The sequence below is a fragment of the Syngnathus floridae genome, chromosome 5, assembly GCF_059516105.1.
Source record: "Syngnathus floridae isolate MCC-2025c chromosome 5, RoL_Sflo_1.0, whole genome shotgun sequence".
NCBI lineage: Eukaryota > Metazoa > Chordata > Actinopteri > Syngnathiformes > Syngnathidae > Syngnathus > Syngnathus floridae.
Window position 1 is genome coordinate 4,312,179 of NC_142417.1, and position 25,573 is coordinate 4,337,751.

At 44.5% G+C, this 25,573-nt stretch overlaps 1 protein-coding gene and 1 long non-coding RNA gene across 4 annotated transcripts in view; one reads left to right on the forward strand and one right to left on the reverse strand.

Moving 5' to 3' along the window:
- The window catches only part of LOC148397603 (uncharacterized), a 28,117-nt gene extending 25,970 nt beyond the window's left edge, over positions 1 to 2,147 (reverse strand). For all 3 annotated transcript variants that reach the window (XR_015858524.1, XR_015858523.1, XR_015858522.1), the window contains exons 1-2: positions 2,049 to 2,147; positions 1,802 to 1,967 (exon numbers count right to left, since the gene is read on the reverse strand). This is a non-coding gene — a long non-coding RNA (uncharacterized LOC148397603). The remainder of the gene's footprint in view (positions 1 to 1,801; positions 1,968 to 2,048) is intronic.
- Positions 1,303 to 20,119, forward strand: smarca2 (SWI/SNF related BAF chromatin remodeling complex subunit ATPase 2). Its single transcript, XM_088375349.1, has 34 exons — positions 1,303 to 1,493; positions 2,629 to 2,896; positions 3,017 to 3,146; positions 3,235 to 3,630; positions 3,816 to 3,917; positions 4,607 to 4,859; positions 4,936 to 5,062; positions 5,320 to 5,493; positions 5,585 to 5,758; positions 6,028 to 6,201; positions 6,276 to 6,329; positions 6,643 to 6,773; positions 6,881 to 6,938; positions 7,257 to 7,333; positions 7,412 to 7,559; positions 8,743 to 8,906; positions 10,355 to 10,421; positions 10,487 to 10,597; positions 11,720 to 11,962; positions 12,066 to 12,179; positions 13,143 to 13,247; positions 13,324 to 13,410; positions 13,510 to 13,556; positions 13,912 to 14,078; positions 14,756 to 14,919; positions 15,051 to 15,278; positions 15,348 to 15,425; positions 15,510 to 15,728; positions 15,802 to 16,028; positions 16,851 to 16,956; positions 17,022 to 17,123; positions 17,585 to 17,723; positions 17,988 to 18,127; positions 18,933 to 20,119. Exons 2-34 carry the CDS (start codon positions 2,663 to 2,665, stop codon positions 18,960 to 18,962), a joined length of 4,770 nt encoding a protein of 1,589 aa, XP_088231475.1. The 5' UTR covers positions 1,303 to 1,493; positions 2,629 to 2,662; the 3' UTR covers positions 18,963 to 20,119.
- Positions 20,120 to 25,573: the final 5,454 nt, after the last annotated feature.

The following is a 25,573-nucleotide window of genomic DNA, read 5'->3' on the forward strand; positions in this document are numbered from 1 at the left end:
CCTTTTTCAAGGTGACTGCCCCGCCGCAACCGCCCGGCCTTTCACTGCCAAATGATTGCGGCCGAGCCTTTTCCTGGCTCGCCGGACCCGAGTGGCATCACGGGCCGCAAGGTGACTTGGCTTAGTTTATTTGGTTAGCATTTACATCCGCTTCCTGTGCGGATGGCCCAATAAGAAAAGGCCGGTTGGGCCCGAGAGGCTGGAAACCAAGATCAGAGATTAAATAGCTTTTGTTAATTGAGGCAAGATATTCAAATGAACGTCTGTGTCAGGATGGGGTGCTTTGAATGTACTGGTGTCCAATCTAATGATTCCGGGCCGGATTGCGGCTTGAGGTACAGTAGTAATCACAACCACCGTCTTATGCTTCCCACCAATCCTCGATATGAGTCAACAATCTACGACTAAACCATTTTGAGAATTATCTAAGTTTCCTCAAAATTACGACAGAGATTTAATGTGCAAGTTTTTCTAAAATAAAGGAACCATGAATGAATATGAAAGCAAGTTTACAGGGGTTAACTTACAAACCACTTTATAAACATATACAAATATATACATAAATTATATACATATATATATACAATTATATTTTGGTCTGCGCAACAAATGGTTTCAAAATTTCATTGCAGTAGATCCTATTTGTAAAAATGTCAATCGACACCAAATTATTTTTCTTCTATGTTCCAGTCAAATGGTTATGCATGTTTATTTGAAGTCATTACCGACCGACCATCACGGGAATAATACAGACAAACTTTTTTTTAATGCAGACTCACAAGCCAACAACTTTCCAGCTCTTGATGTCACTATTAGGCTACGCCTCTTAAAGGCATACCCCCAACACATGGATACCACAATACATAGATGCGATTATACAATTTTAAAAAAAAGATTATTTCTTCACTTTGTTTTTGTATTTTTAAATTATTATTATCATTATTATATATTAATGTGGCACTTTTGTCCCCGACTTCTTTCAATAGCGTAAATAGCTTTAAAGAACAAGTGCTAGGTGTTGCTTCCCCCTTGTGGTCAATGTAAGAACCTCACACAAGTCGGTAGGGGGGGGGGCAAGAAAGCACTGTCAATTATATAAAGCTTGTTTAACCAATTTACAACGTCATTTGTAGGTCGAAAAATCTTTTGCATACAAACTGGTCGATGCCATTTTTAATTTAAACGTCTTTTCCCTTTAATACACCACAATGTTGAAACATTACAGTAGTTGTACAGTACAATCCAAAACACACCCAGAAAGAAGACACGACGACCGACAAGGCACCGGAGCCAATAGGGAAGAGTGGAGAAGAAAAAAGCCGGGACATCCTGTGCATCCAGCCAATGCACGACCGCGCCAACGAGCTCAACTTTAAATATGTCAGCAAAACAGCACGGAGGGGGAGTGAATTTGACGACTGCAGTCATATTTTAGAGAAACATTAGATTGTTTTTTTTCTGCTGCCGTGTGCCACTTTCACTTCGGCCGAGAGGTAAATGATCTCCGCGTGGCGGGGGGCATGGGGGGCTTGTCGCCGTGTGCGTTGTGTTTTTAACCGTGTCGCGGTGCTCGTTGCTGTCAAAACTTTTCTGACCCGCTCGCTTTGCAAGAGGGAGAGAGAGGGGGAGAGAGTCTACACCACAGAATCAGAACGAGCTAGCTCATTAGCCTCCTAGCTTAGCGTTAGCTTAGCCGCACGAACGAGGGTTCGAAGGGGGTGTGTGTCAGCCAGAAAACGACCCAAAACACCGCAATGGTGGACATCAATAATATATTTGTGACTGAGCCGTGCGTAGTTACCTGGAGGTCTGCTCACTGTCTCGACTTTGATACCACAAGTGACGTTCCGCCATGTTGGCCACCGTTTTTTTTTTTTACCAGGGGAAGCCATGATCCAATCAAGAGTCCACTTCAAATGTGTTGCTTTGACATGAACGGCCCCGGGAGCAAAAAGCTCACGATGCTCCTGTTAAAATAATATTTTTATTTAATAAATTGACTTGTGTGGTGGTCAGCGCGAAGGGTATATAAAAACGTTGCCACTTACTTGCTGGAATGTGGAGCAGGCACACTTGGCGCTTTTTGATAGCTAAATAGAAAATGCTGGAATGATAAAGTAGGTAAGTGCCGCCAACCCCGCCCCCCTCCACCCCCGTTAAAAAAGGTATTTTTTAAAATTATTATTTTATTATTTTTTTAATCACCAATACCAGTGTCAGAGTTTGTTAATGGAAGGGAGTGGGGTAAATATGTTAAGAATTAGAAAGGTTATGTCAATGGCTCACCTATGACGTAATGACTTAAATTGTATAGCGTTAGAATTGATTCAAAATGGAGGGCTACCCTTTTTTAAGTGACTTTAAATGGAGGGCTAATAATATGTAATGAAACTGACTCTAAATAGAGGACTTAATGTATGCATGTAATGTATAAGAGTCTCAAAATTGATATGTATTTGGTTATTTTAATAAGAGTTATTTGATCACTATTATGAATTATTACTGTCATATAGCTTGTTAGCATTGAAAGGTTTTTAGCTTGTAGAACTTGGGTTCTATTCGAGTTTATGACTGCCCAGATTTTGACTAGATTCTTAGTGGCATTTAAATCTATTTTCTTCCCTAAAGACGGCCTGCTGCCTATCATCCGGTGTTCCAGTCCATGTCCACTCCTTCTGACCCGTCAGGTGGTATGTCCCATCCTGGCCCTTCCCCGGGTGCGGGCCTTTCACCCGGCCCCATCCTGGGCCCCAGCCCCGGACCGGACCCGTCACCCGGCTCAGTTCACAGTATGATGGGACCTAGCCCCGGGCCCGGAACGCCCAATGCGGCCCACGGCATGCAGGGACAGGGGCAGAGTGACTTCTCGCAAGACATGATGTATTCTATGCACAAGGTAGACATGGCACCATTCATTTAATTCATACTGCGTGTGAAATCGTGAAATAAAATGGCCATTTTCCAACTTCTGCTGTAGCATAGTCTTATATCAATATCGTTGCTTTTGCTTTTTCAGCCCATGGAGGGAATGAACGACAAGGCAATGGCGGACACGATGCACTTTGGGCACATGAAAGGCGTGGGCATGAGATCTCTCCACAGCGGCATGGGCCCCCCACAGAGCCCAATGGACCAGCATGGCCAGGGTAAATTTCAACTGTGTTTTTTTATTTTAATTCAAGTTTAACCACAATTCTCCAATCTCTGGTCTCTGAACTTTCATTTCTAATTTAGGCTACATGTCCCCCCATCCTTCACCAATGGGCGTACATGAGCACGTGTCCAGTCCCATGTCCGGGAGCGGAGGACCCACGCCACCCCACATGCCCCCCTCCCAGCCGGGCCCCATGATGCCCATGGACCCGCAAGCAGGAGGAGGAGGAGGCGGCGGCGGTGGCATGGTACCCAACATGTCCGGCATGGGCCAGCAAGGCCGTGGGCCATCGGCATTCAGTCAGGCCCAGCTGCAGCAGCTCCGGGCTCAGATCCTGGCGTACAAGGTGTTGGGGCGCGGGCAGCCGTTGCCCGAGAACCTCCAACTGGCCGTGCAAGGAAAGAGGAGCCTACCCACAATGCAGCAACAGCAGCAGCAACAGGCGGCGAGTGGTAGTCCTTACAACAGACCTCAAGGTACGAACGATACCACATTTGAAAAACGTGCCACCGACGCGCTATCAAGAGAATAATTGAAGTTGTTAAAAAAAAACAAAAAAAAAAACAACTTGTTACTGTTAACGATGATTTTGTTCTATATTTAGTTGCTTGAAAATCTGCAGTTTTTTAACCAACATTTGAACATGTGTTTTGGTCCAAAGGCATGCCAATGGCACCTTTGGGTGGAGCCCAGTCCAGTCCGTGCCCCACTCCGGCCATGCAAGGACACAATCAAGGTGCAGGGCCCAAACCTTGGCTCGATGGTATGTATTGGAAAAGGATGCAACCCAACTTTTAGGATAGTGAGGCTAACTCTGTCATTTTACCTGGCGACTGAAAACACTGCAAAAGATCGATTAAAGCTCAGATACACATTTTCTCGACAGAAACTGATTGATTTTTTTTTTTTTTTTGCCTCTCTGCTTACTTTGTTTTTTGCTCCCTCGCAAATGGGTGAGTTCAATACAAAAAAGGATATTAGATACAGATGTAAAAGGCACATTTGCACTTCTCTTGTATCTGTCTGCTGAAAGCAAACCTGCCTGTCTACAGCAAAATTAGACATATCAGTAAATACTTAAAAAAGTGAGCAGTGCGGTGAAATAGAACTCACCCTTTTTATTCCATATGTCGTCATAAAATCGAATTTGAAGCTGACGAAACTTCAGTGTATCGTCTTGCGTCACACTCTTCTATTTGACAGCAAGCTGAGGTCAATTCTTTGAAATACGTGCTCATTTGATGACGTCCACAACACGTATCAATTAAATAAGACAGGAAAGGTTTTTTTTCTGGGTTCGGTTTTTTTTTTTTACTTTCGTTCCAAACAGCACAAAAAGATGAAACTCAAATCATAATGCCTCGTTTCAAAAATGTCATTTTTACTGACCCAAAACTAAGAAATTCCAGACAAAAAGTAGACAACACAGTCACTAAGCTTCCTCTTCTCCAGGCCAAGGCGGCGACAATCAAGCCGGCGCCCCCAAGCACCTCCCCCCTGTGAGCGGCGGTCGCCCGTCGCCCGCGCCTCCCCAGGCTGCCTCCTTGCCAGCCGGGCCCCTGCCGGGCGGCTCCGTGGCCCCTCAACCGGCGGGCCAGCAAGTGTCCCCCATGCTGCAGATGCAGCAGAAGCAGAACCGCGTCACACCCATTCAGAAGCCACAGGGCCTGGACCCGGTGGGCATCCTACAAGAGAGGGAGTACAGGTAAAAGGACTGTGCTTTGTAGCCCTAAACACATCGATTAGTTTCCACGAATCACTTCGATAATGACGTCCACCAGGCTGCAGGCTCGGATTGCACATCGTATCCAAGAGCTGGAGAGTCTGCCGGGCTCCCTTCCGCCCGACCTGAGGAACAAGGCCACGGTGGAGCTCAAGGCACTGCGGCTTCTCAACTTCCAGCGGCAGGTTTGTGCTGAATTTGCATGTTTATTTAGCTATACGTATATATATATATAATACAGAAGAACTTTTTGCATTTCCACTTGTGCTTAAAAAGTAAGACTACAATTATTAAGTTGTCCTTCCTTCAGTGTGCAGATCAATTTTATAATTTTAATAAACAATAAGAAATTCTTTAGATAATGTCTTAACTGTACCAAAGATCCGGATCGTGAATTCTTCCCGGAAATATTGTACGGACTGTCATATGCCTCTCTCGCTAGCTGAGACAGGACGTGGTGGCGTGCATGCGGCGGGACACTACCCTGGAAACGGCCCTCAACTCCAAGGCGTACCGCCGCAGCAAGCGGCAGACACTACGGGAGGCACGCATGACAGAGAAGCTGGAGAAGCAGCAGAAGTTGGAGCAGGAGAAAAAGCGCCGGCAGAAACACCAGGTTGGAAACAGAAAAAAATTAACACATGAAAGCCAAGGTGTCTCACAGATTTAAAAAAAAAAATATATATATTTTTTTTTTCTTCCCCCAGGAATACCTTAACAGTATCCTCCAGCATGCCAAAGACTTCAAGGAGTACCACCGCTCCATGTCGGGGAAAATGCAGAAGCTCACACGAGCCATCGCCACTTGGCACACCAACACGGAGCGGGAGCAGAAGAAAGAGACTGAGAGGATCGAGAAGGAGCGAATGAGGAGACTTATGGTAACAACTTTAAGTTACTCCAATATGTTGTACTGTACAGGACTCCAGATTATTATTTTGATTTTGATTTTTTTTTTTACTAAGATCACAGTGGTCCTGAACCTGAAAGTTTAGCGGCAACAAGGAGAACACATATAAATTTTAAATATTCACATTTGCATGCCAAAGTACAAAGCAGCAGTGATAAAAATGTGCAAAACTGTCTGAAATTGTAGTGAAACTTGAATTTGGTTAAGAAATAAGGTCTCTTGCAATGGTTTGCATCGCAGGCGGAGGATGAGGAGGGCTATCGAAAACTCATCGACCAGAAGAAGGACAAGCGTTTGGCTTACCTACTGCAGCAGACGGACGAGTACGTGGCCAACCTCACCACCCTGGTGTATGAGCACAAAGCTGCGCAGGCGGCAAAGGAGAAGAAGCGACGGAAGAAGAAGAAGAAGGCGGTACGGACGTACCGTGAGACAATTCCAAATTATGAGCTAAATTGTTGAATGACGCCAATGCGCTCCTTATCTAGAAGGTTGACGGAGAAGGTGGTGAAGGAACAAGTGCCATCGGACCTGATGGGGAGGTAAGTCGGGAGGTGTTCACCCACTCTGGAGGAAAAAACTGCCAAAATGTTTTGACTGGCTAAACAATGTCAGCACTCACTCGCGGGCCATTTCACAAAGCACCTCTTTATTTTTATTTTTTTTTAATGCGGTTGTCTATTTATGTAGGTCAAATAAAAATGTTGGCCAGTGTCTCAATAATTATGGTCAGTGTACAGGGGAACTTTACATTTTTTTATGATCTGCGGATGATCTATTTTAGCACTTAATCGTCACGGGTAGAGTAGAAGACCTAAGTGACAAAACTTGTTTCTCTTTGTGGTGTGTTTGCAGCCCATGGACGAGAGCAGCCAGATGAGCGAGCTGCCCGTCAAGGTCATCCAGACGGAGACGGGCAAAGTTTTGCAGGGTACGGAGGCGCCCAAATCCAGCCAGCTGGAAGCCTGGCTCGAAATGAACCCCGGGTGAGAAGACCCATTCTGCTTTTCGCCTTTAGTTTTGAGATGTCTCCGCTCAGCGATACAATGTTAGAAGCTTTCGTTTAACTGTTAGCTTTTCGTACTCACCACAGGTACGAAGTTGCGCCAAGGTCGGACAGCGAGGAGAGCGGCTCTGAGTTTGAGGAGGAGGTCAGTGAGTTGTCAATGCAATGCGATTATTATGGAAGGTTATTTGGTTTATACACACACAGAAACAGAAACAAGACGGCCTAGCTAGTGCGTTATTTCTTTATTAAGCCAAGGTTAGAAAAATCTCATGGTACATCATCAAACAAAATCCCACACTCAAAATCCTCACAATACAATCTCACGCTTGTAATCCACTAGGGGGCTGTAGCCGTACACATTTCAGCAATCCACACTCAATGCGGTCCTCCACGTCAAACATACTTCTTGTAATAAATATACTCTGGCGGGTCCTCAAAACGTATTATTTTATGTCTCAAGGAGGAAGGAGAGACGGCCAAGGGCGAAAATGACAAGACCATAGAAGATCCCGTCGAAGAGGCCAAGCACATTATCGAGTCTGTACTGCTTCTTTTCTTAACAAGTACTGAATAACAATGCACGGGAGTCTGATGTTGAATTACACACACATTCAGATCATCCAAACAAGACGTGGATGACGAGTACAGCGTGCCGACAGACGAGGCCAGCCTGCAGTCCTACTACGGCGTGGCCCACGCCGTCATCGAGAGGGTGGAGAAGCAGTCGTCTCTCCTGATCAACGGCTCGCTCAAACACTACCAGGTATGTGCGTGCAGCTTCTCGGTGAACTCACAATCAAGTGACAGGTTGTGTGGGCACTTTTTTGAAACAGCGCCCAGTGACATCGTTGGGAGACCAGCATGAGTCCGCCCTCCCTGTTTAAGAAGTTCTTTCTTCTCCCTATTTTTGTTCCCATTTCCCTTTGCCTGGTTCTCATCTTAATATGCTTCCGACCAGATTTTGACGGGCAAATGGATGTTGTCATGCTAACCGTCATCCGTAAACATAACCGCGGCAAATGTTTTTTTTATTTTTAATATCGCTGTTGCGTTGGCATTTCATCTTCTAAGGTAGTCAAGCACGACCCCGTAATGAAGGCTGCGACGCTTGGCCCCTCGGAGACAATGAGGAGATAGTGGGGGATGCCAGACAGCGAGGAGGGGTTGGATTCCGATCATCAAAAGGGCAGAGCGCAATGTCGGCTCACAGCGAGACCGCCGGCCAATTAAAAGCACACGGCGCTCCGCATTTTTGACAGCTAACACAATCACAGGAGAAAAATGAATAAAACACAGTGGCTAGGATCCCGTTGGAACATTTTGTCCATTTCAGACTACTCGTCCCTTGAGGTTGAAGTTCATTTTTGAGGCAAGATTATCCTGCTGCCAAGATCAACTTGGAGTGCAGGAGGGCGTGCGGATAGAGGAGGGCGGGGCGGGGCGGGTGGCATCGCCGTTGAACTTGTAAGGGACACTGGCTCAGCTCGGCTGGACTGGAGATAAGGCCCATTTAAGCCTTTGTACAAACCACCCGAGTCTTTTTCTGCTCAGAGAAAAGTCGGTCGACTTCAGACAAACTGTATTCTCGGAAAAGCCTTTGCAAACAATCATCATTATTCCCGTTCCTGTTCTGTCAGATGCACTGTCCTCGTTTAAGACCTTTCGGCCTCACGTTTCCAGCAAATGAGCATTTGCTCTATTTTCTCCAGCTGTTGTGTGCTAAGCGGCTTTATTTATTCAGGATGCACAAGTTAGTCATCTGGGAAGGGAGCCGATTTGCTCTAATTTGCGATTCAGATGGCCACGCCTCCACTTTGTTCTTTCCACTATTTGATATTTCCAAAGGCTGCTCTCGCTTTCATGCTCAGCACGCCCTCCAAACAAACACGTTTTGTTGTCGTTTGCGTTAACAAGTACGTCAACACTTTTGCGTCTCTCGTGTTCAGATTCAAGGCCTGGAGTGGATGGTGTCGCTGTACAACAACAACTTAAACGGCATCCTGGCAGACGAAATGGGCCTGGGCAAGACCATCCAAACCATCGCCCTCATCACGTACCTGATGGAACGCAAGAGACTCAACGGGCCCTATCTCATCATCGTGCCTCTCTCGTCAGTACTTGAACTGGCTTTTTGTCCAAAAGGCATTTCTCATACTTGCGGCACTGAATCGGAGGATTAAGTGAAGTAAAGCAGGAGGGCGAGACTGAAAGTGGAGTGTAATGGAATTCGTGCACTCCTTGCAATTCCTTACAAATCAAACACAGCGTTAGTGGAAATGCCTAGAAATAAGATCCAAACACTAACCTAGTTCAAAACCCGAACTTGAAACTCAAATATCGCAAGTGTGAATTTGAAGTATTAACTCTATCTTGAAACGTTAATTTGAAAGTAACTAACCTTGTTTTAAAAAAATAATAATAATAACACTCCAGGTTTGAAATCCTAAATTTAAATTCTAAACCCTCATTTGAAGCCTCTGGTTGCAAGCATGCAAATCCCAATTTGACCAAAGATGATGTCACATTTCCTCTTAGATACGACATAATGTTATTTCGTCCACATTTTTTTTTTTTTAAATTCCAGTAGCGTGAAATCCGATTGCGGCTAATGAATACTTGCGCACTTTTTGACTTTACATCTTGCGGCGACTACACAAGCGCAGATAAGCGTCAGCCATGATGAATGGGTCGATATTTTTAAAGAAACTAGCGCTGCAAATTGGTATTCAACGCAGCTGCTGGATTAGCAACACTTGGCATCAGAGCTGCAGCGGTGCGAAACTTCACAAGGTTAAAACGCGCTTTTATAAAACAAACAAGCTTCTCAGTCTTTGATTGGACTGAACGAAATCAGCAATTTATCTCTGGTTGTTTTTTGCTCACCATTAATCCTTTCAAATCCTTAGACGGCGCACGAGCAGCTTGCTGATTTGGATGCACGCCTTAGCCTAATTAGCATACAAATATGAAACAGGAGCTTCCTAATGCTCACATCCTATGTAATGCTCCTGATGTCCACAGAAGCCTTTGACTTAATTAGCCTGTTTACAAAATGCTTAGTGCCAATTCTAAGTTTTTAGACGATTGACCCGTCATACCCCTGAACCCTGAAAGTGACCAATCACAACACAGAACAGATTCTCTTTAATGAATTTGTAAATATAGTTTTTTTTTTTTATCAATATTCAAACCCAAAACAGGTTTGTCTGCATAGTTGTCAAAGTACAACTGTGTTTCTTTGACGTCTGCGTCAACCTTTTATTGACTATAGTAAAATAAGATTTATTCTGCCAGTGTTTCAGTCTTAAACTTGGACCCCAGGGTGTGCAGACAACAGAAGACCACGCTGTCTTTCGTAATTACTGTTTTGGCAGATTAAAACTCCGATGTAATCTTTTAATATGCACTGAAGTAATTACGCTTTTCCGCCTTTGTGAAGGGATCAGACCAGACAGCCAGTTTTGAAAACCTTCCAAAAGTCTCCAATAGCAAGCAATATTTTGACTCACTGCTTCTTGCTTGCGTCTATTTAATTCTCCTCGATTTTCTGGCTTTCAGGACTTTATCCAACTGGATCTACGAGCTTGACAAGTGGGCTCCATCCGTGGTCAAAATTGCCTACAAGGTAAAAAACTTTTTTTGTTTTTTGTTTTGTTTGTTGTTACAAAAAAAACTTTTCCTCACCCAAAGGGTACCCCCGGACTACGCCGGGGACTCGTGCCGCAACTTCGCAGCGGCAAGTTCAACGTTTTGCTGACCACCTACGAGTACATCATCAAGGACAAGCACATCCTGGCCAAGGTGAGACCTCTTTTGACCTCAAATGACCTTTTGTTTTGCTCCACTACAAGAACGTATTGCCTCTGTTAGCCTCAGTAGCTATCTGGTGCAATTACAATGAGTTAATCAGAATTACTTGGCCAATATCTACTAGCACAGTGAGCAGTTAGCAAGCTAGCTTTCTTACAAAAAGCTCCACGCCACGTCTTCCCTGGATGCCCCAATTTTCAGAGCCGCTCGCCGTTACTTCCATTTGTGAGTGTGTTGTGTTATTCGGGCGTCCGTAATATGTTGGAATGGCGAGCATTGTGGACGTATACAGAAATTATCAGGGAGCACGGACTCAAACTGAATGAATGTGCTGCTGCGTTTAATAAATGCTTCACACAACAACATGACAACTGTGGAGGAGCCTCCGGCAACCCGTTAGCTTAAGCTAGCTGCTAACCTATAACACCAGCAACACCAATTGGCTCGATTTTTTTTTTTTTCAACATTTTCTAGACTTCATGGCACATTTTTCCTCACAGTGGAGCGTTGGATGGTAAAGGTTCCCTAAATGTTAACAACAAGAGTTTCAAAAAGTCCCTTAGCCCCAACCTTGTCTGTTCGGAGCTTTGTCTGTTTGCTCCCTTGCAAGCAAATTGGCCGTGGGAGATCACTGGAGTGACTCTCTCAAAGCAGATAAGGCGCTGTTATCATTTCTTTCTCCAATTCCAAGACGGGCCCGATGCAAGTTCAACATGACTGTAAGTGCCGTCATTGATTTATCGAGCGGTGCGCCGCACTCCAAAATGAATGCGGGCCCCGCTTCTTTTTTGGAGATGGCTCATGCAACGTCCGCGGCGCTTCTCTGACGGCTTTGTCGATACGCCCCTTTGATATGTGGGGTGTTTGTTAAATGCCAGATGTTATGTGGAGCCCAAGAGTCCATTTTCTTGGTGGGAGAAGGGTATTGATAATGGCATTATAACCGCCAAGGAGAACGCTATCACACCAACCTTGAAATAATGTCGCACTCTATCGACTTTTCATCTCATACTTACTCTGCTGTAAACAGTGTTAAAAAAGTTTCATCCTCGTAATGTACTTCTGGAGACTTATGAACTTTATTTCTGTCCTTGCCGTATAATACTTTCCCAGATCCGTTGGAAGTACATGATAGTGGATGAAGGCCACCGCATGAAGAACCACCACTGCAAGCTGACCCAAGTGCTGAACACGCACTACGTGGCGCCGCGCCGCCTGCTACTCACCGGCACGCCACTGCAGAACAAGCTGCCCGAGCTGTGGGCGCTGCTCAACTTCCTGCTGCCCACCATCTTCAAGAGCTGCAGCACCTTTGAGCAGTGGTTCAACGCCCCCTTCGCCATGACGGGCGAGAGGGTACGCACCTTCAATTTGGTGTCCTCGTGATGTCGTTTGCAACCGGGCCCCGTGCGCTATTGCGGTTGCTAGGTCACTCTTTATCGTTCTGGACTTTGTTCAGGTGGACCTCAACGAGGAGGAGACCATTTTGATTATTCGACGTCTGCACAAGGTTCTCCGCCCTTTTTTGCTGCGCCGCCTGAAGAAGGAGGTGGAGTCTCAGCTGCCAGAGAAGGTGAGAAGCTTCAAAGTCGCTGCAAGTTTGAGAAACACATCACAGTGGAGTCTAACACCAAAAAAAAAACCCCACCTTGTTAGCAATCTAAAATTAATCTGCAGTCTTCTCAAGATGCTGCACCTCCCTTGGAGTGATTGCAGGAATGAGCAAAAAAAAGTTTTTTTTGAACTTCTCACAGTGGTGTTGTAGCACCAAAATAATTCATCAGCAAGTACGTTTTTTTTCTTGATCTTCGGGTGTTTTGGATCTAAAAAGAGGCTTCAGGTAGTTTCTCACTCCCAGTTGGTTTACTGGTAAACAAAAGAGAACAAAACAAAAACGGAACAAAAAGAATGATTGAAAACAAGCAAACAATTGCAAAGAAGGGCCATTTATCTTAATGCTAATCAACCAAATTTCAGTGCTTCAATCCTTTCAGCAACAATTAAATTTGATTACAACTCACGATCATTTTCTCACGTCATATTGACACAAGCAATTCATTTACAAATGTGGATCTTAGTTTGGCTTTTATCTGCTTTAGCAGACTTCCTCAGGCTACTGCATTTCTTCTTTAAATTATGCATATGCCTTCAATGTTTAAGTCTTTTTTTTTTTAACACATATAACTGTGGGACTAAAAGTGATTAATTGGAAACACCAAAAAGTTGAGTTTCCCCGAGCTGTTTTTCTAAATATTTTTTGAAAGCAGGAAGGAACTTAAGGAATTTGTAAACATGTCACAGTGGGGTTCTAACCTCAAAATAATTAAATAGTAATTCATTATTTTTTCTCATTATGCGATCTCTCCCTCCCCGAAGCATCGACAACAAGCCGTGTACGCGGGGGGAAATTTATCAACTGCTCTTCATTCAATTTTCATGGATTTCTAGTTACGACATTAAATAGAGCTTCACACTTTGGAGTACAGTGGGCGGAATGACATTCATATGAGGATTTTTCTCGTCACCTTCTGCACAGGTGGAGTATGTTATCAAATGCGACATGTCCGCCATACAGAAGGTCTTGTACCGGCACATGCAAAAGGGAATCCTCCTCACCGATGGCTCGGAGAAAGACAAGAAGGTACAAACACGTTGAGCCCCCCCTTGATTGGCAGTTACTTCTGCACGTCACACATTTGCTTTTCTTTTGGTTTCAGGGTAAAGGGGGAGCGAAGACCCTTATGAACACCATCATGCAGCTGAAGAAAATCTGCAACCACCCGTACATGTTCCAACATATCGAGGTGAGTGACATTTATGAGCTCATTTAGAGCGATCTGAGCTGAGCTAATTGACCCAAAGTGGAGCCGCTCGATCATTGATCGTTTCATTCTCTACCGTAGGAGTCATTTGCTGAGCATTTGGGCTACTCCAACGGCATCATCAGTGGGTAAGTTGGACCGAATAAAAAAAATTGCTTTTTTTATTTTTTTTTTTGTCTAGCCGCTGTTGACAAAAGCTAATCATTTGATGTGAAGCCAACGTTGTGTGCTTGTAATTTGCCAAGTGTTGTCTACAGCTTATTAGCACAGTGCAGCGATAATTGGCGATTATCGACGTCTCTGCCGTAATTGGCGAGCGGTTACTGCCTGTGTATCCATTGCCTCTGCATCAGAGCGTTCTAACAGGATGGGAAGTGTGTGTGCTGCTTCCTTGTGAATCCCAGCGGAGTTGTAGCTTCGCTTTTCAAGCGGAACCGCATTCATCTTGTTTGTCAGTAATTGCGCCGTCCGTTCCCAACGCAGGCCCGACCTGTACCGAGCATCTGGGAAGTTTGAGCTCTTGGACCGCATCCTGCCAAAGCTGCAGGCCACCAATCACCGGGTTCTGCTCTTCTGCCAGATGACCACACTTATGACCATCTTGGAGGACTACTTTGGCTACCGTAACTTTCAGTATTTGCGTCTAGACGGTAAGATTAATCCACAAAAGACAATAATCATGTCAAAAGATTTCTAATCTTATCAACAATAAGTTAACAAAGTGGAAAAGACAAAATCTCAATGACAGGCACATTTTGGAATAGGGTTAAGCTGCTCCAGGTACATAATGCTATATAGGACAACATCATATATTATACATGGCCGAGCCGTCATCCAATTTCTTGTCACCCTGTCATAGCAGGCTTTGACTGATGGCTGAGCTGCGAAAACTAATCACGTTTGCTCATATATTGTTGCAAGTCACAACTTGATAGCTTTTCATTATTTAATATATGCAACTAATTAATTCCTTCCGGTGTATAGTTGGATGTAAATATGTATTATCATGATAATAAGTGACATTCAAATGCTGAGGAAAATGCTTTCTTTGTGCTTGACGTCCACAAGTAGAAGGCTGATATGTTTTCATCATATTCATATTGGCAACTATTAAATAACCGAGTACGGCTGGATGTCGAGTTGTATTGTCATGATAACCAGCGTCATTAAAAGACTCAGTAAACAGCTTTTCTTCCTGGAATAGAAGAGAAATTAACATATTTATGTGAGGCATGCCTGGGGTAATTGATTTAAAAAAAAAAGGGTTGATCACATTTTGCCTTTTCAAATGCAACCCGAGACTAATTTGGTCCTTTCATTTTTCCAGGAACCACCAAGTCGGACGACCGAGCCTTGCTGCTGAAGAAATTCAATGAGCCGGGGTCGCAGTACTTCATCTTCCTGCTCAGCACCCGGGCTGGCGGCCTCGGACTCAATCTGCAGGCTGCTGACACCGTCGTCATCTTTGACAGCGACTGGAACCCCCATCAGGTCAGTTGGGTTGTTTGAGCAACCATTGCAACTTCACTCTACATCTTAACATGAGACTAAAATGCGGTCCATCTTCTGGAGCGATTGCTAATTGTTCTGAGACAAATCAAAAAGCCGCGTCTCGTTTTCAGGACCTCCAGGCGCAAGATCGCGCTCACCGCATCGGCCAGCAGAACGAGGTGCGCGTGCTGCGCCTCTGCACCGTCAACAGCGTGGAGGAGAAGATCCTGGCGGCCGCCAAGTACAAACTCAACGTGGACCAGAAGGTTATCCAGGCGGGCATGTTCGACCAGAAGTCCTCCAGCCACGAGCGCCGCGTCTTCCTGCAGGCCATCCTGGAGCACGAGGAGCAGAACGAGGTATGTGGACGGCATGCCGGCATGCCTCGCGGGAGTTGAATCACTTTCCGCTGTTGTCTTCACATGTAGGAGGAAAATGAGGTACCCGACGACGAAACCCTGAATCAGATGATCGCCCGCAATGAAGATGAGTTTGAGCTGTACATGGTAAGAAAGCGTCACGTCTTTTTTTTTTTTTAAAACCAAAGACCTGTTGCCGCATTTCCACTCAACCCTCCTGTGTAATCTCAGCGCTTCGACATGGACCGGCGGCGGGAGGACGCCCGGAACCCGAAACGTAAGCCACGCCTTATGGAAGAGGACGAGCTTCCCTCCTGGATCATCAAGGACGACGCCGAGGTGGAGCGCCTCACTTACGAGGAGGAGGAGGAGAAGATGTTTGGCCGAGGGTCCCGCTGTCGCCGGGACGTGGACTACAGCGACGCGCTGACCGAGAAACAGTGGCTGCGGGTAACGAGCGGCGCCCAGTTTTTAAACTGCTGGCAAAGTCGAGAGTCTTGTGTGATGATGACCTCCCCGTTAGGCCATCGAGGACGGCAACCTGGAGGAGATGGAGGAGGAGATCCGCCTGAAGAAGCGCAAACGCAAGCGGCGGCAGGACAAGGAGCCGTCGTCGGCCAGGGAGGACTGGGGCTCCAAGGCTAAGAAGAGGCGAGGGCGTCCGCCTGCCGAGAAGCTCTCGCCCAACCCGCCCAAACTCACCAAGCAGATGAACACCATCATCGACACCGTCATCAACTACAGAGACGGGTGAGGACGACCTCCTCGAGGGTTGGAGCAAATTGCGCACTTGATAATGATTCAAAATATCCATAGCGCCTACTCCAATGCTCGACATCAGGTTCGACAATTAATACTTGTCTATCCTTGGGCTGTTTGGACAAAAGCTCACAATGAGTCCACTTTGATTGATTTCTTTGAGCACGGTAGCAAAGAAAATGTTACATTTTTCACCCACACGTTCATAATCCAGCTTGGTGTTGAATCAATAGTATGATCAATTTTACCAACAGAGCAAACAGCCTCGGGCTCACGTTTCCATCCATTTTGACACAAGGGGGTCTGAGACTGAATATGCGTCGCAGCATCTCCAAGTGTTGAGGAGGGGGGGGGGGGGGGGGGCATGTTTGCCGGTGGATACGCCTCAAGCCCTGATGCATTTATTTCCCTTGAGAAGAAAAGGGTCCCATATGTCTAATTGAATTCCTCAAGTAGCTTGCAAAAGTAACTTCCACATTTGTTGGGTTACAACATTATTTTTAAAATTAGGGTTTGAAATGGGACCCCACTACTTTTTGTAGTACAATGCCAATTTCGACATTCAGCAGAAAATATTCCGATATTTTATATGTTCAATGCATAAAATGACTTCTTCTACAGGCAGACATTTTTTACAGTTTTTGTTTAACATTATAAAAGTGTCATTTCCAAATTTAGGCTATAAATGTATGCGGGATGTTTATTATTATTGTGAAAAGGCCTAATATGGGTTGACCAGAACGGGGTTAGAATTTCAAACCAACTTTCAACTTCTTTAAATATTGTTTCAAGCTTGCTTGTTTTGTTTTTCAGGGCTGGCAGACAGCTTAGCGAGGTCTTTGTCCAGCTTCCGTCCAGAAAGGAGCTACCGGAATATTACGAGCTGATCCGGAAGCCCGTGGACTTCAAGAAGATCAAGGTATGTCGGCGTCAAGGTTTCTGGCCTTGACGGGCTCAAGCCATCAATGCGCCTTCGCTCGGCAGGAACGCGTCAGGAGCCATAAATACCGCAGCGTCGGAGATCTGGAGAAGGACGTCATGCTGCTCTGTTACAACGCGCAGACCTTCAACCTGGAAGGATCCCAGGTCGGTGCAAATTGAGCTTGCTGGCAATACAATGCGCTTGCGTTAAATCCCCGGCAACACGTTTAGTTGACCTTATCTCTGTTGACATTTTGCTGCTTTGGTGATTAAAGAAGCAATAAAACAAGGCTCGAAATGAGTCATTGTTTTCGAAAGAAACAAGACTTGCCGTTTTAAAGAAGGATTTGAGATAGAAGTTTCCAATTAGGTTTTGAAGCAAGCGTTTGAAATTAGCATCGGGGTTACATGGGGTTAGGATTCCAAATTAGGGTTGGAAGCCTGGGAAAGGGTTTTTCAAACGAGCTTAGAACGTTTCGGTTTCCGTAGATATACAAATAATAAACATTTGCGTTTTGAATAAGGGCTGGTTACGAACTTCAGAGGTGTGACGCAATCCTAAAATACGCCCTCGTCGTAATCAAGTTGAACTGAGCAGCCACGCCTTTGCCGACATGTACCGCAAGATCTACGAGGACTCCATCGTGCTCCAGTCGGTGTTCAAGAGCGCCAGGCAGAAGATCTCCAAGGACGAGGAGAGCGAGGATGACACGGAGGACGATGAAGATGAGGAGGAGGAGGAGGAGGAAGAGTCAGAGGCTGAGGGTGAGGACGCATACACATTGAGGTCTCATTGTCATTCTCCACTTCATCTGACTCCTCCTAAGAGTAACACTGCTTGCAGACAAGAAAAACATAAAAGTCTAGCTGCGGCTCCGTCACCTTTCCGCACAAGACCGGGACGTCAACACACAAGTCACGCTTTCAACGCGGTCTGCTTTTTCCCCACAGCGGTCTAATAATAGTTTGTGTTTTTAAAGATTGCGCTTTTTTACATTCACAATTGAAGACCTTATTTGTGGCTTCCAGCCAAGTCGGTGTGGGTGAAGATCAAGCTGAACAAGGAGGCTCGCGGAAGCGCAGAACGGGGCAAAAAAAGGCAGAGCCGAGCCAAGGCCAAGCCCGTTGTCAGCGACGACGAAAGCGACGACGACGACCAGGACGGCAATGTAAGTCCAAACTCAAATAACACCTTCAAAGTTACCAAGATGTCGACAGAAGGATTCAAGGAGCGGAACCGTTCGATTCGATCACATCTTTTAAAACAAATCCGACTTTACGATGGAAATCTGTTTTTTAGTGTACTGTACATAAATGACTGACTAGAAATAATAAAATATCATTTTTAACCACCATAAACAGTGGGCACGCCTACTTGATGTTCATGAACTGTGAGGCTGAAACGAGCCACGTGTCGCCGGCTCGGCTCGTGTCTCTTTTCAGCCCCGCTGAACCTATCAGATGTTTTCTCTTCATTACCGCCACAAATCCACCGGCAGTCTCGCCTCTTGTTTTGGTCACGTCCGCGTTCATTACCCGCCACTTTTGTCACACCATGCGTCAAATATTTGGAAGCGTTGAAGGCAACGTGCTGGAGATGAGCCTCCGGGAACAACCGCTGCATACGCTGACTAATGACTCATGGACGCCTCTCTGGCGGCTGTCCACACGTCAACAACGGGTTTGATTGGTCGCAGCTCAAAGCAGCTCACTCGAAAGTTCTCAAGCAAAATAAATTGGACGCCACACTTGGCACATTCTGATGCCTTTTCATGTGAGCCATCTCTGAGTGGTTTTCTTTTTAAATGGGTAAAAACGAAAAAAAAATGGATACGGGAACAAAAAAAAAAAGGATAAAAGACACACAGATGCACTCAAAGAATGACGCGCAAATCATCTGTGCTTACACGTCAGCAGACGAATTCTCAGTGCCCGCATCTCAGCCACCCTCACGGCTGCTTTGTATCTCCGCAGGAGCAATCTGACATCAGCGATGACGAGTGAGGACCAGTTCAAGCCCCCCCCCTCCAACCCCCACCTCGTTGTCCAGGTTCTGACTTTGTTTTCATTTCATCCTATTAGTCCACACAGTCAGCCCACTGCCTTGCAGTATGAACGTTTTTTTCCCCCGTTATAATAACCAGATGAGCTGCATATGTAATCTTGTTCCAAGAGATTTTTTTTTTAAAATAGTTTTACGTATGTAATCGATTTTTGCCATTGTTACGCAACGCTTACGCTCGCACTTTTTAGAAAGTCACAAATGAGTATGAAATGTTAAGATTTCATGTCGCACTTCTAGAGCAGGGGTGTCCAAAGTCCGCGGTACGAAAGAATGTAGAACTAAGCCGGGGTCCGGTGACAATTCAGCTCCCGAAATTCACACATGTTTTTTATAGCCAATTCTGACCTGAATTTAATGTTTATTTAGGAAATTCTACGGACATTCAAACCATCCTTTAAGGAAACATTTGGTCATGTCTGTCCCGATGTGAACGTAAATGGCAAAGCAACACAAAAAAAGAACAATTATGTTTCAAGTGTTCCATTGAAACGTCAACTAATTTTATTTGACGATATCTTTCCACATTTGCCCACCAGATGGCGATAGATGTGCCCCATTCAAAGCATGCAGCTCATTTCAGATTCATTCCTTGCCACAAGCAGTGGTCCTCACCGAAAAGAAAACTTTAAGGTTATTGTTAGACGCCTGCGATATAAAGTAATTCAACTTTAAAGGAGTGAAATCCGCAAATAGTTTGCATTTGTTATGTGTATTTCTGGCTGAAGTCATTTTAAAATGAGCAAAGTTTGGACACCCCTGATTTAGGACTGCATGAGCCTTCCATTTCCCATCATTGACAGTTATGCCGTTAAGATCCAGTTGTTTGCTTCAATACAAGTTGGAAAAAACAACATTCAAAACAGTATTATAGCTTTCATGCAATATATTTGAATCAGTATGTTATATTTGAGGGGTGATTGTATTTTTCCACAAATCCTCCTATTCATTTTTAGATTTGGCTTTTGGCGTGAGTTCTCATTTGGCAGATAATCATAAGGGTCGACTTAATGTTTGCTTTCTTTGCACAGCGTCTTTGTGGTTGTATTGCCTAGCCAAGAGCTAATTAAATAACACCAATTTGGAGCACAAAAAAACATTTGTTCTTTCTCTATTTTTTTTTTCTTGTGTGTATATGTAAGGGTGGGTGTTTATTGTTTATTTGCCTTGATGAAAAAAAGTGAAGAGTAAATACGTTCAAATTTCAAACCGAAGAATAACAATGTATTGAAAAATATGCTTCAATTCAAATGCAATACAAAACAGAAATGCAATATTTGTGCTTATGGAGTAACATTTTTGTATCGGGAACAGGAAACAGTGAGATGAGATGGCATGATTGGGTGAAAGGAGCAGCATAGATCAATATCCATTAGACAGCGGTACTGTGGGCACAACATCACAAAACAAGTTCACGTACAATCAATGATTTTTTTTTTTTTTTTATAGCAGACGGTGTTAGGTAGTCCTTCGTGTCCCTTCGCGGTCTGCCTCTGTTTGCTTACCCACACAAAACACCTCAGGAAGGAAGGAAAAAAAGGTCATCGGGGTAATTGTCCATCGAGACATTTGAGGTTCAATACCTGACATTCACCCGCCCTCCTCCGTGTTGTGTTAAAATCAAATGCCACTACAATTTTCAAGCGGAACACCAAGCGAGTGAAGATGCCGACCGCTACATTAGCATCTGGCGCTAACTGCGTCTTCTCCCTCATGCGCATTTCACGCCATCCCAACACCGGAGGGCCGGCACATCAAAACGGCTTTTCTCATTCTTTTGCTCTATACCGCCCGTCCCGAGGCAAGCTTGGCTAAGATAATTCCCGCCGTCTTTTTTCCCCCCTCAACCCTTTTGAAGTGGTCACTCTGTTGGCACAATCGCCCGAGTGAGCGGGCGCGCCAATCGGAAGTTAATCCTCGTCTAAGCGCCCCGCCGGACATGTCGGCCGCAAACAAGTCAGGTCACGGCATCGATGCAGGTCGGACGGACGGAATTTCTCTCAGAGGCCAGGTGCTCCCGATCTGGTTTTGTAACCCCCCCCTTCACCCTCCCCGTGGAGGCCAATAGCTTTCCTTGTCTGGTGCAATTTAAAACAAGAGCGGTTCCATGGGGAAAATTTGGGGGGTTCACTATCAGTTTAACGCCTGGTCGAGGAACGGGATGACACTGCGGTCGTTCCGCCGTTGGTTTGATCTACTGCTACAGCTATTGATTCCGTTGCCAAGAATAGTTCTGGGACTTTGGAAGTCTTGCATTGCTTTGAAATTTTGACTCGAAGCATTTTAGTTTTTTATAATCTACAGACCATCTGAATTTCTCTTTAATTTCTTCAAAGTGGACATTAAGAAATTTTGAGGGTGGGACGAGGAGGCCGGGCTAACTCGCGGCATGAGCTCTTCATCCTTTGACCTTGATGTGCTCGGCAGGAATGTCACCGTCTGAAAGGGAGTCGGGATTAGAAAAAGCAGGTGACGCCATTGTCGAATGGGACCGTTTAGCCGTGTTGGCTTTGCACAGCCTGGCTTTTGATCACACTGTTGATGCAGCTGACCCCTCGTCAACACATTTTTTCTTAAAGACAGCAGTTTAATCAAAGATAAGGTATTCCTTTATTTGTCATGGTATTAACTAGTGCAAGAAATTCCTTTTTTTTTTTTTTTTTCACATTTCTGACTTCACAACTCCAGTTTTTAAATCCAAAAGCATGCCTTCAAGTCAAGCCTACAAATCTAGAAAGCCATTGGCCTTTCCTTGTGCAGGTTTGAATGTTGCTGACAAGAAATCTCCGGAACGTTGGTCTTCTTTAATTGACTATTGATGCTAGTGTTAGCATTTAGAACCATCCACAGATTGTTGTGGCCAAATGATTAAGGTGCTTGAAGGACTTTCCTTGTACAGAATCCTCCTGACAACAAATAATAGTCTGGAATGACAAATTAACATCTGCCTGGGACCTTTATTTGAGCACTGGTACTCTCAAGAACTTCCTCCTAAAGCGTCTCTGTGAAGCCTTTAGTTTGCGCTCATGTTAGCTTCTACAAAACTCATCACAGGTTGCGATAAAACCACAGAAGGAATTACTTTGGAGCAAGAAATGGAACATTTTTGATTGAGTCTCTGGTTTTCTTCTAAAACAAGCTCAATTCCATTGTCCATGTTTGCTTTTGCTAATTTTGCGCTTGATTGGTTACAGCGTTTTTTTCTCAATTACATTTATGTGAAAATTGTGTGGAAAAAAGAAATTAACTTGGGCCAAACATCAAAAGGACTAATTATTTGAGGTTGGAGGTGCTTATTTTTTGAACAGTGATAATAGCGACTTTCTACCGCACTGCCAATTAAGTGTCAGGGTGGATACAACGGCAGACATTTTCGACATATTATCACTTGAAGCTGATAAAGTTGAACATTCTTCAAACGTACCGGCAGGCGGTGAAGTGAAACCAAACACGAGATCATTCTGTGGACCTGCTCACAAACTTTTGGTGAACTACTTTCATTAGCTTTATGAAGCTATTAGCCTTGATGCTAAATGTTGCCGTTCAGAGACGGAGCCAAGCAATTAAGGTGATCCATCAGAAATGACAGCCTGCGCTAAAGCTAATTATTAACATTAGTTCAAGTCTATCGGCTTAATTACCCTACGGCCCAATCTCTGATACCGTAATTGAATGTAAACATTAGCATCGGTGCTAACGGTCTTATCGATTCCCATCACTCGAAGTAGCCAAAGCACACACATTTGAGCTTTTTTTTGGGATACGATAGATAACTAACTGAAAAAGCGCAACACAGACAGAAAGTATTTCGGTCACGCAACCTCTCTGTGAATTTTGACTACAAATTAAAAAAGAATCGAGCCAAGATGAATTAGCGGGAGGAAACGTTTGCGAATAATGTCATTCCTCAGACTTGTGATCAAAACCAAACAAGTTTTCATTATTTGACAATTATCGCTTGAAAAGTTTAACAGACAAAAAGTCAAGAAATTTGACAGTCTCTATAAGGTTAGGTCTGGACTCCTCTGCGATACAATACTCCCATCATATTCCATTTCTGCAACCTTTACTCATGTATATGTATAATATTCAAGTCATATTTGACAATCAAATATACCATAGATAGATAGAAGATGGATGGATTTCCATCTTTAATTATAATTCGACCGGAGGCTCTTCTTGTTCCTCTAAAGGGATCTTATGATATCCAATTTAAGCCTCTTCGTACCCATCGGGTATCCATTTTTTTTTTTCTGGTCTCCCGCGGAACATTAACATGGAGATGAGCCTCCCTACCACCATGGCTGCTTTCGTGTTTATTGCCTTACGGGGTTGTTTTTGGGGGGGCGAAAACTCAAAATTGATTCTTTTGGATGTTTTGCTCGCATTAACATAATGACATAAACACACACAAACAAATGTTCTTATTCTGCAAGTGTACAAACCTGAACTTTCTATGCTTTAACTTTAGCATTGACGCTACTGCTAACTGAAGTGGGGGAAACCATGACGTCAAATCCCAACACGTGGAGAAAATGTGCCAAATTAAGCCCAGAGAGCTGCTGACAAAGCGAGCGCTCACCGCCAGCATCTCGCCGTTAGAGCCAATTAACGGCTTGTTCGGAACGAGCTCCAGCAGATGTTACAACGTCCCTCCCTCAATTTGCACGAGGGATCTCACCGTATCTAAAATGTGATTTATTTTTATTATTTTTACATTTCTCATCAGGGCTCATATTTCTTACCCCGACTGACCAATCAGATGGTCCAACATTTAGCTGTAAATTCAACTTAACAAGATGAATGAGTTGCTAAGTGCAATGTGACAAATGTAGCGTATGACTTTCTGTTTTGCAACTTTTTTTTAATGTGTTCTCAATTTTGTCTGCTAACATTCCAATCTTATGCGACACTTAGAGTTCATAATCATTTCATATTTATGCCAGCGTGACTTTTTTATATATATAAACAAACACAATGAGCGCAGTAGGTGTGAGTTTTGTTTTTTTGTCTTGTAAAGAGTCAAAAAGCATCTGACGGGGCATCAGCGCCGCATGAGGCCACTAAATCAGACGCCTTTTATTGCTCTTTCCGCTGCACCGCTGCCTTTCAAATGAGCCTTGTTAAAGCAGAATCTGTGTGTGTGCGTCTGTGTGTGTGTGTGTGTCCATGCTCATTACAACAGCATCGTGTGTTGCGCCGACAATGACTGGTTGGGGAAAAAGTCAGCGGGAGGCGGGCCTCCGTGGAGAATGCCTGAAAGGCAAACATCATCTCGAGCTTTAAAATACGCTTTCATGAATTTCGGAGTTTAACGAGAAAAAGAAGCTGCATTTTACTAACCGCTGGCGTTCACGTGTCCATATTATGACAACTGAGTTTTGAAATTGCAGGCTTACGTTCACAACTTTTTCCATATGATTTGTGATTTTAATTTCATAATATCAAGACTTTTTCCACTTTGTTTTGGGAGCATTGCATACTACAACGTTTTGTCTTTTAATATAGAAATGATAAATCGCCTTGTTAGCCCAACAGTAAACTATTCAGCATGTTGCCAGGCAAATAAATACTTTCCGGGCATTCCCCATTCAGGATATGACGAGCATCTTTTAATTTATGTCAATTATTCCCTGCTCCCCCCCTTTGCACCCTCTAATGGAATGTCCCGCCAATGATTTTTTATTGCCCCCGACGACAAAAAGCATCGCTGACCCCACGGGGTGCGACGTGGACCCATTGTGAGCGGGACATAACCTGCCTGGTAAAAACGTCACGGGTCATTGTGTTGGGACGAGAAAGAGTGAAAAGACGGCATTCCGGGTTGCACTCCCAACCCCATTTTTTACATGCAGGCGGGGGGTCAACGTCATCGCCAACATGCTCATGAGTCGTTCGCTAACTTCACCTACCCGTTACTTTCTATGTTCCTCTGTTGAAAAGCCATGCAAAAGATACTTATAAATAATTAGATCAGCAAATCAATAAATAAAGTGAAGCGCCATTTTGACGCTAGATTTTCAAAGAGGAACCAGGCCAGCCCGCAAATAGCAAAACTCCACGTGGGGGTCCCACTGTACCCATTTTACCCCTTCCGAAATAGCCAGACGAAGATTTGACGTGATCAAAGAAAATGGCGTCAATTTGCAATCTCGAGGCCACATTCATCTTCTGAATGCTGCTGCGCCTGTGAACAGAGCCAAAGCTCAGATGTGGAAAAATGACAGTGACAAAGAGGACTGTCACACGCCGTCTGCAAATGAGATGGCAAGTGATTGGTGGGTCGTGTCACCTCATGTCACACGTTGCCTCGCTATGATGGCTGCCATGGAAATGTTCACAAGTTGGACTCTGGATGGTTTTCAGCCACTGCTTGATTCTGTTGTTCAAGGTAGCGCTTGTCAAGATATGATGCGGGCATTCCGCAAGGGAGTTAGGGTTAGGGTTAGGGTTAGTTGTATGATGCCAGATGTCATGAATTCAGCATTTTACCATGCTCTGTTCATTTCTTTTTTATGTTTGTAATAAGACTTATCTAACTTTTTCCTCTGCA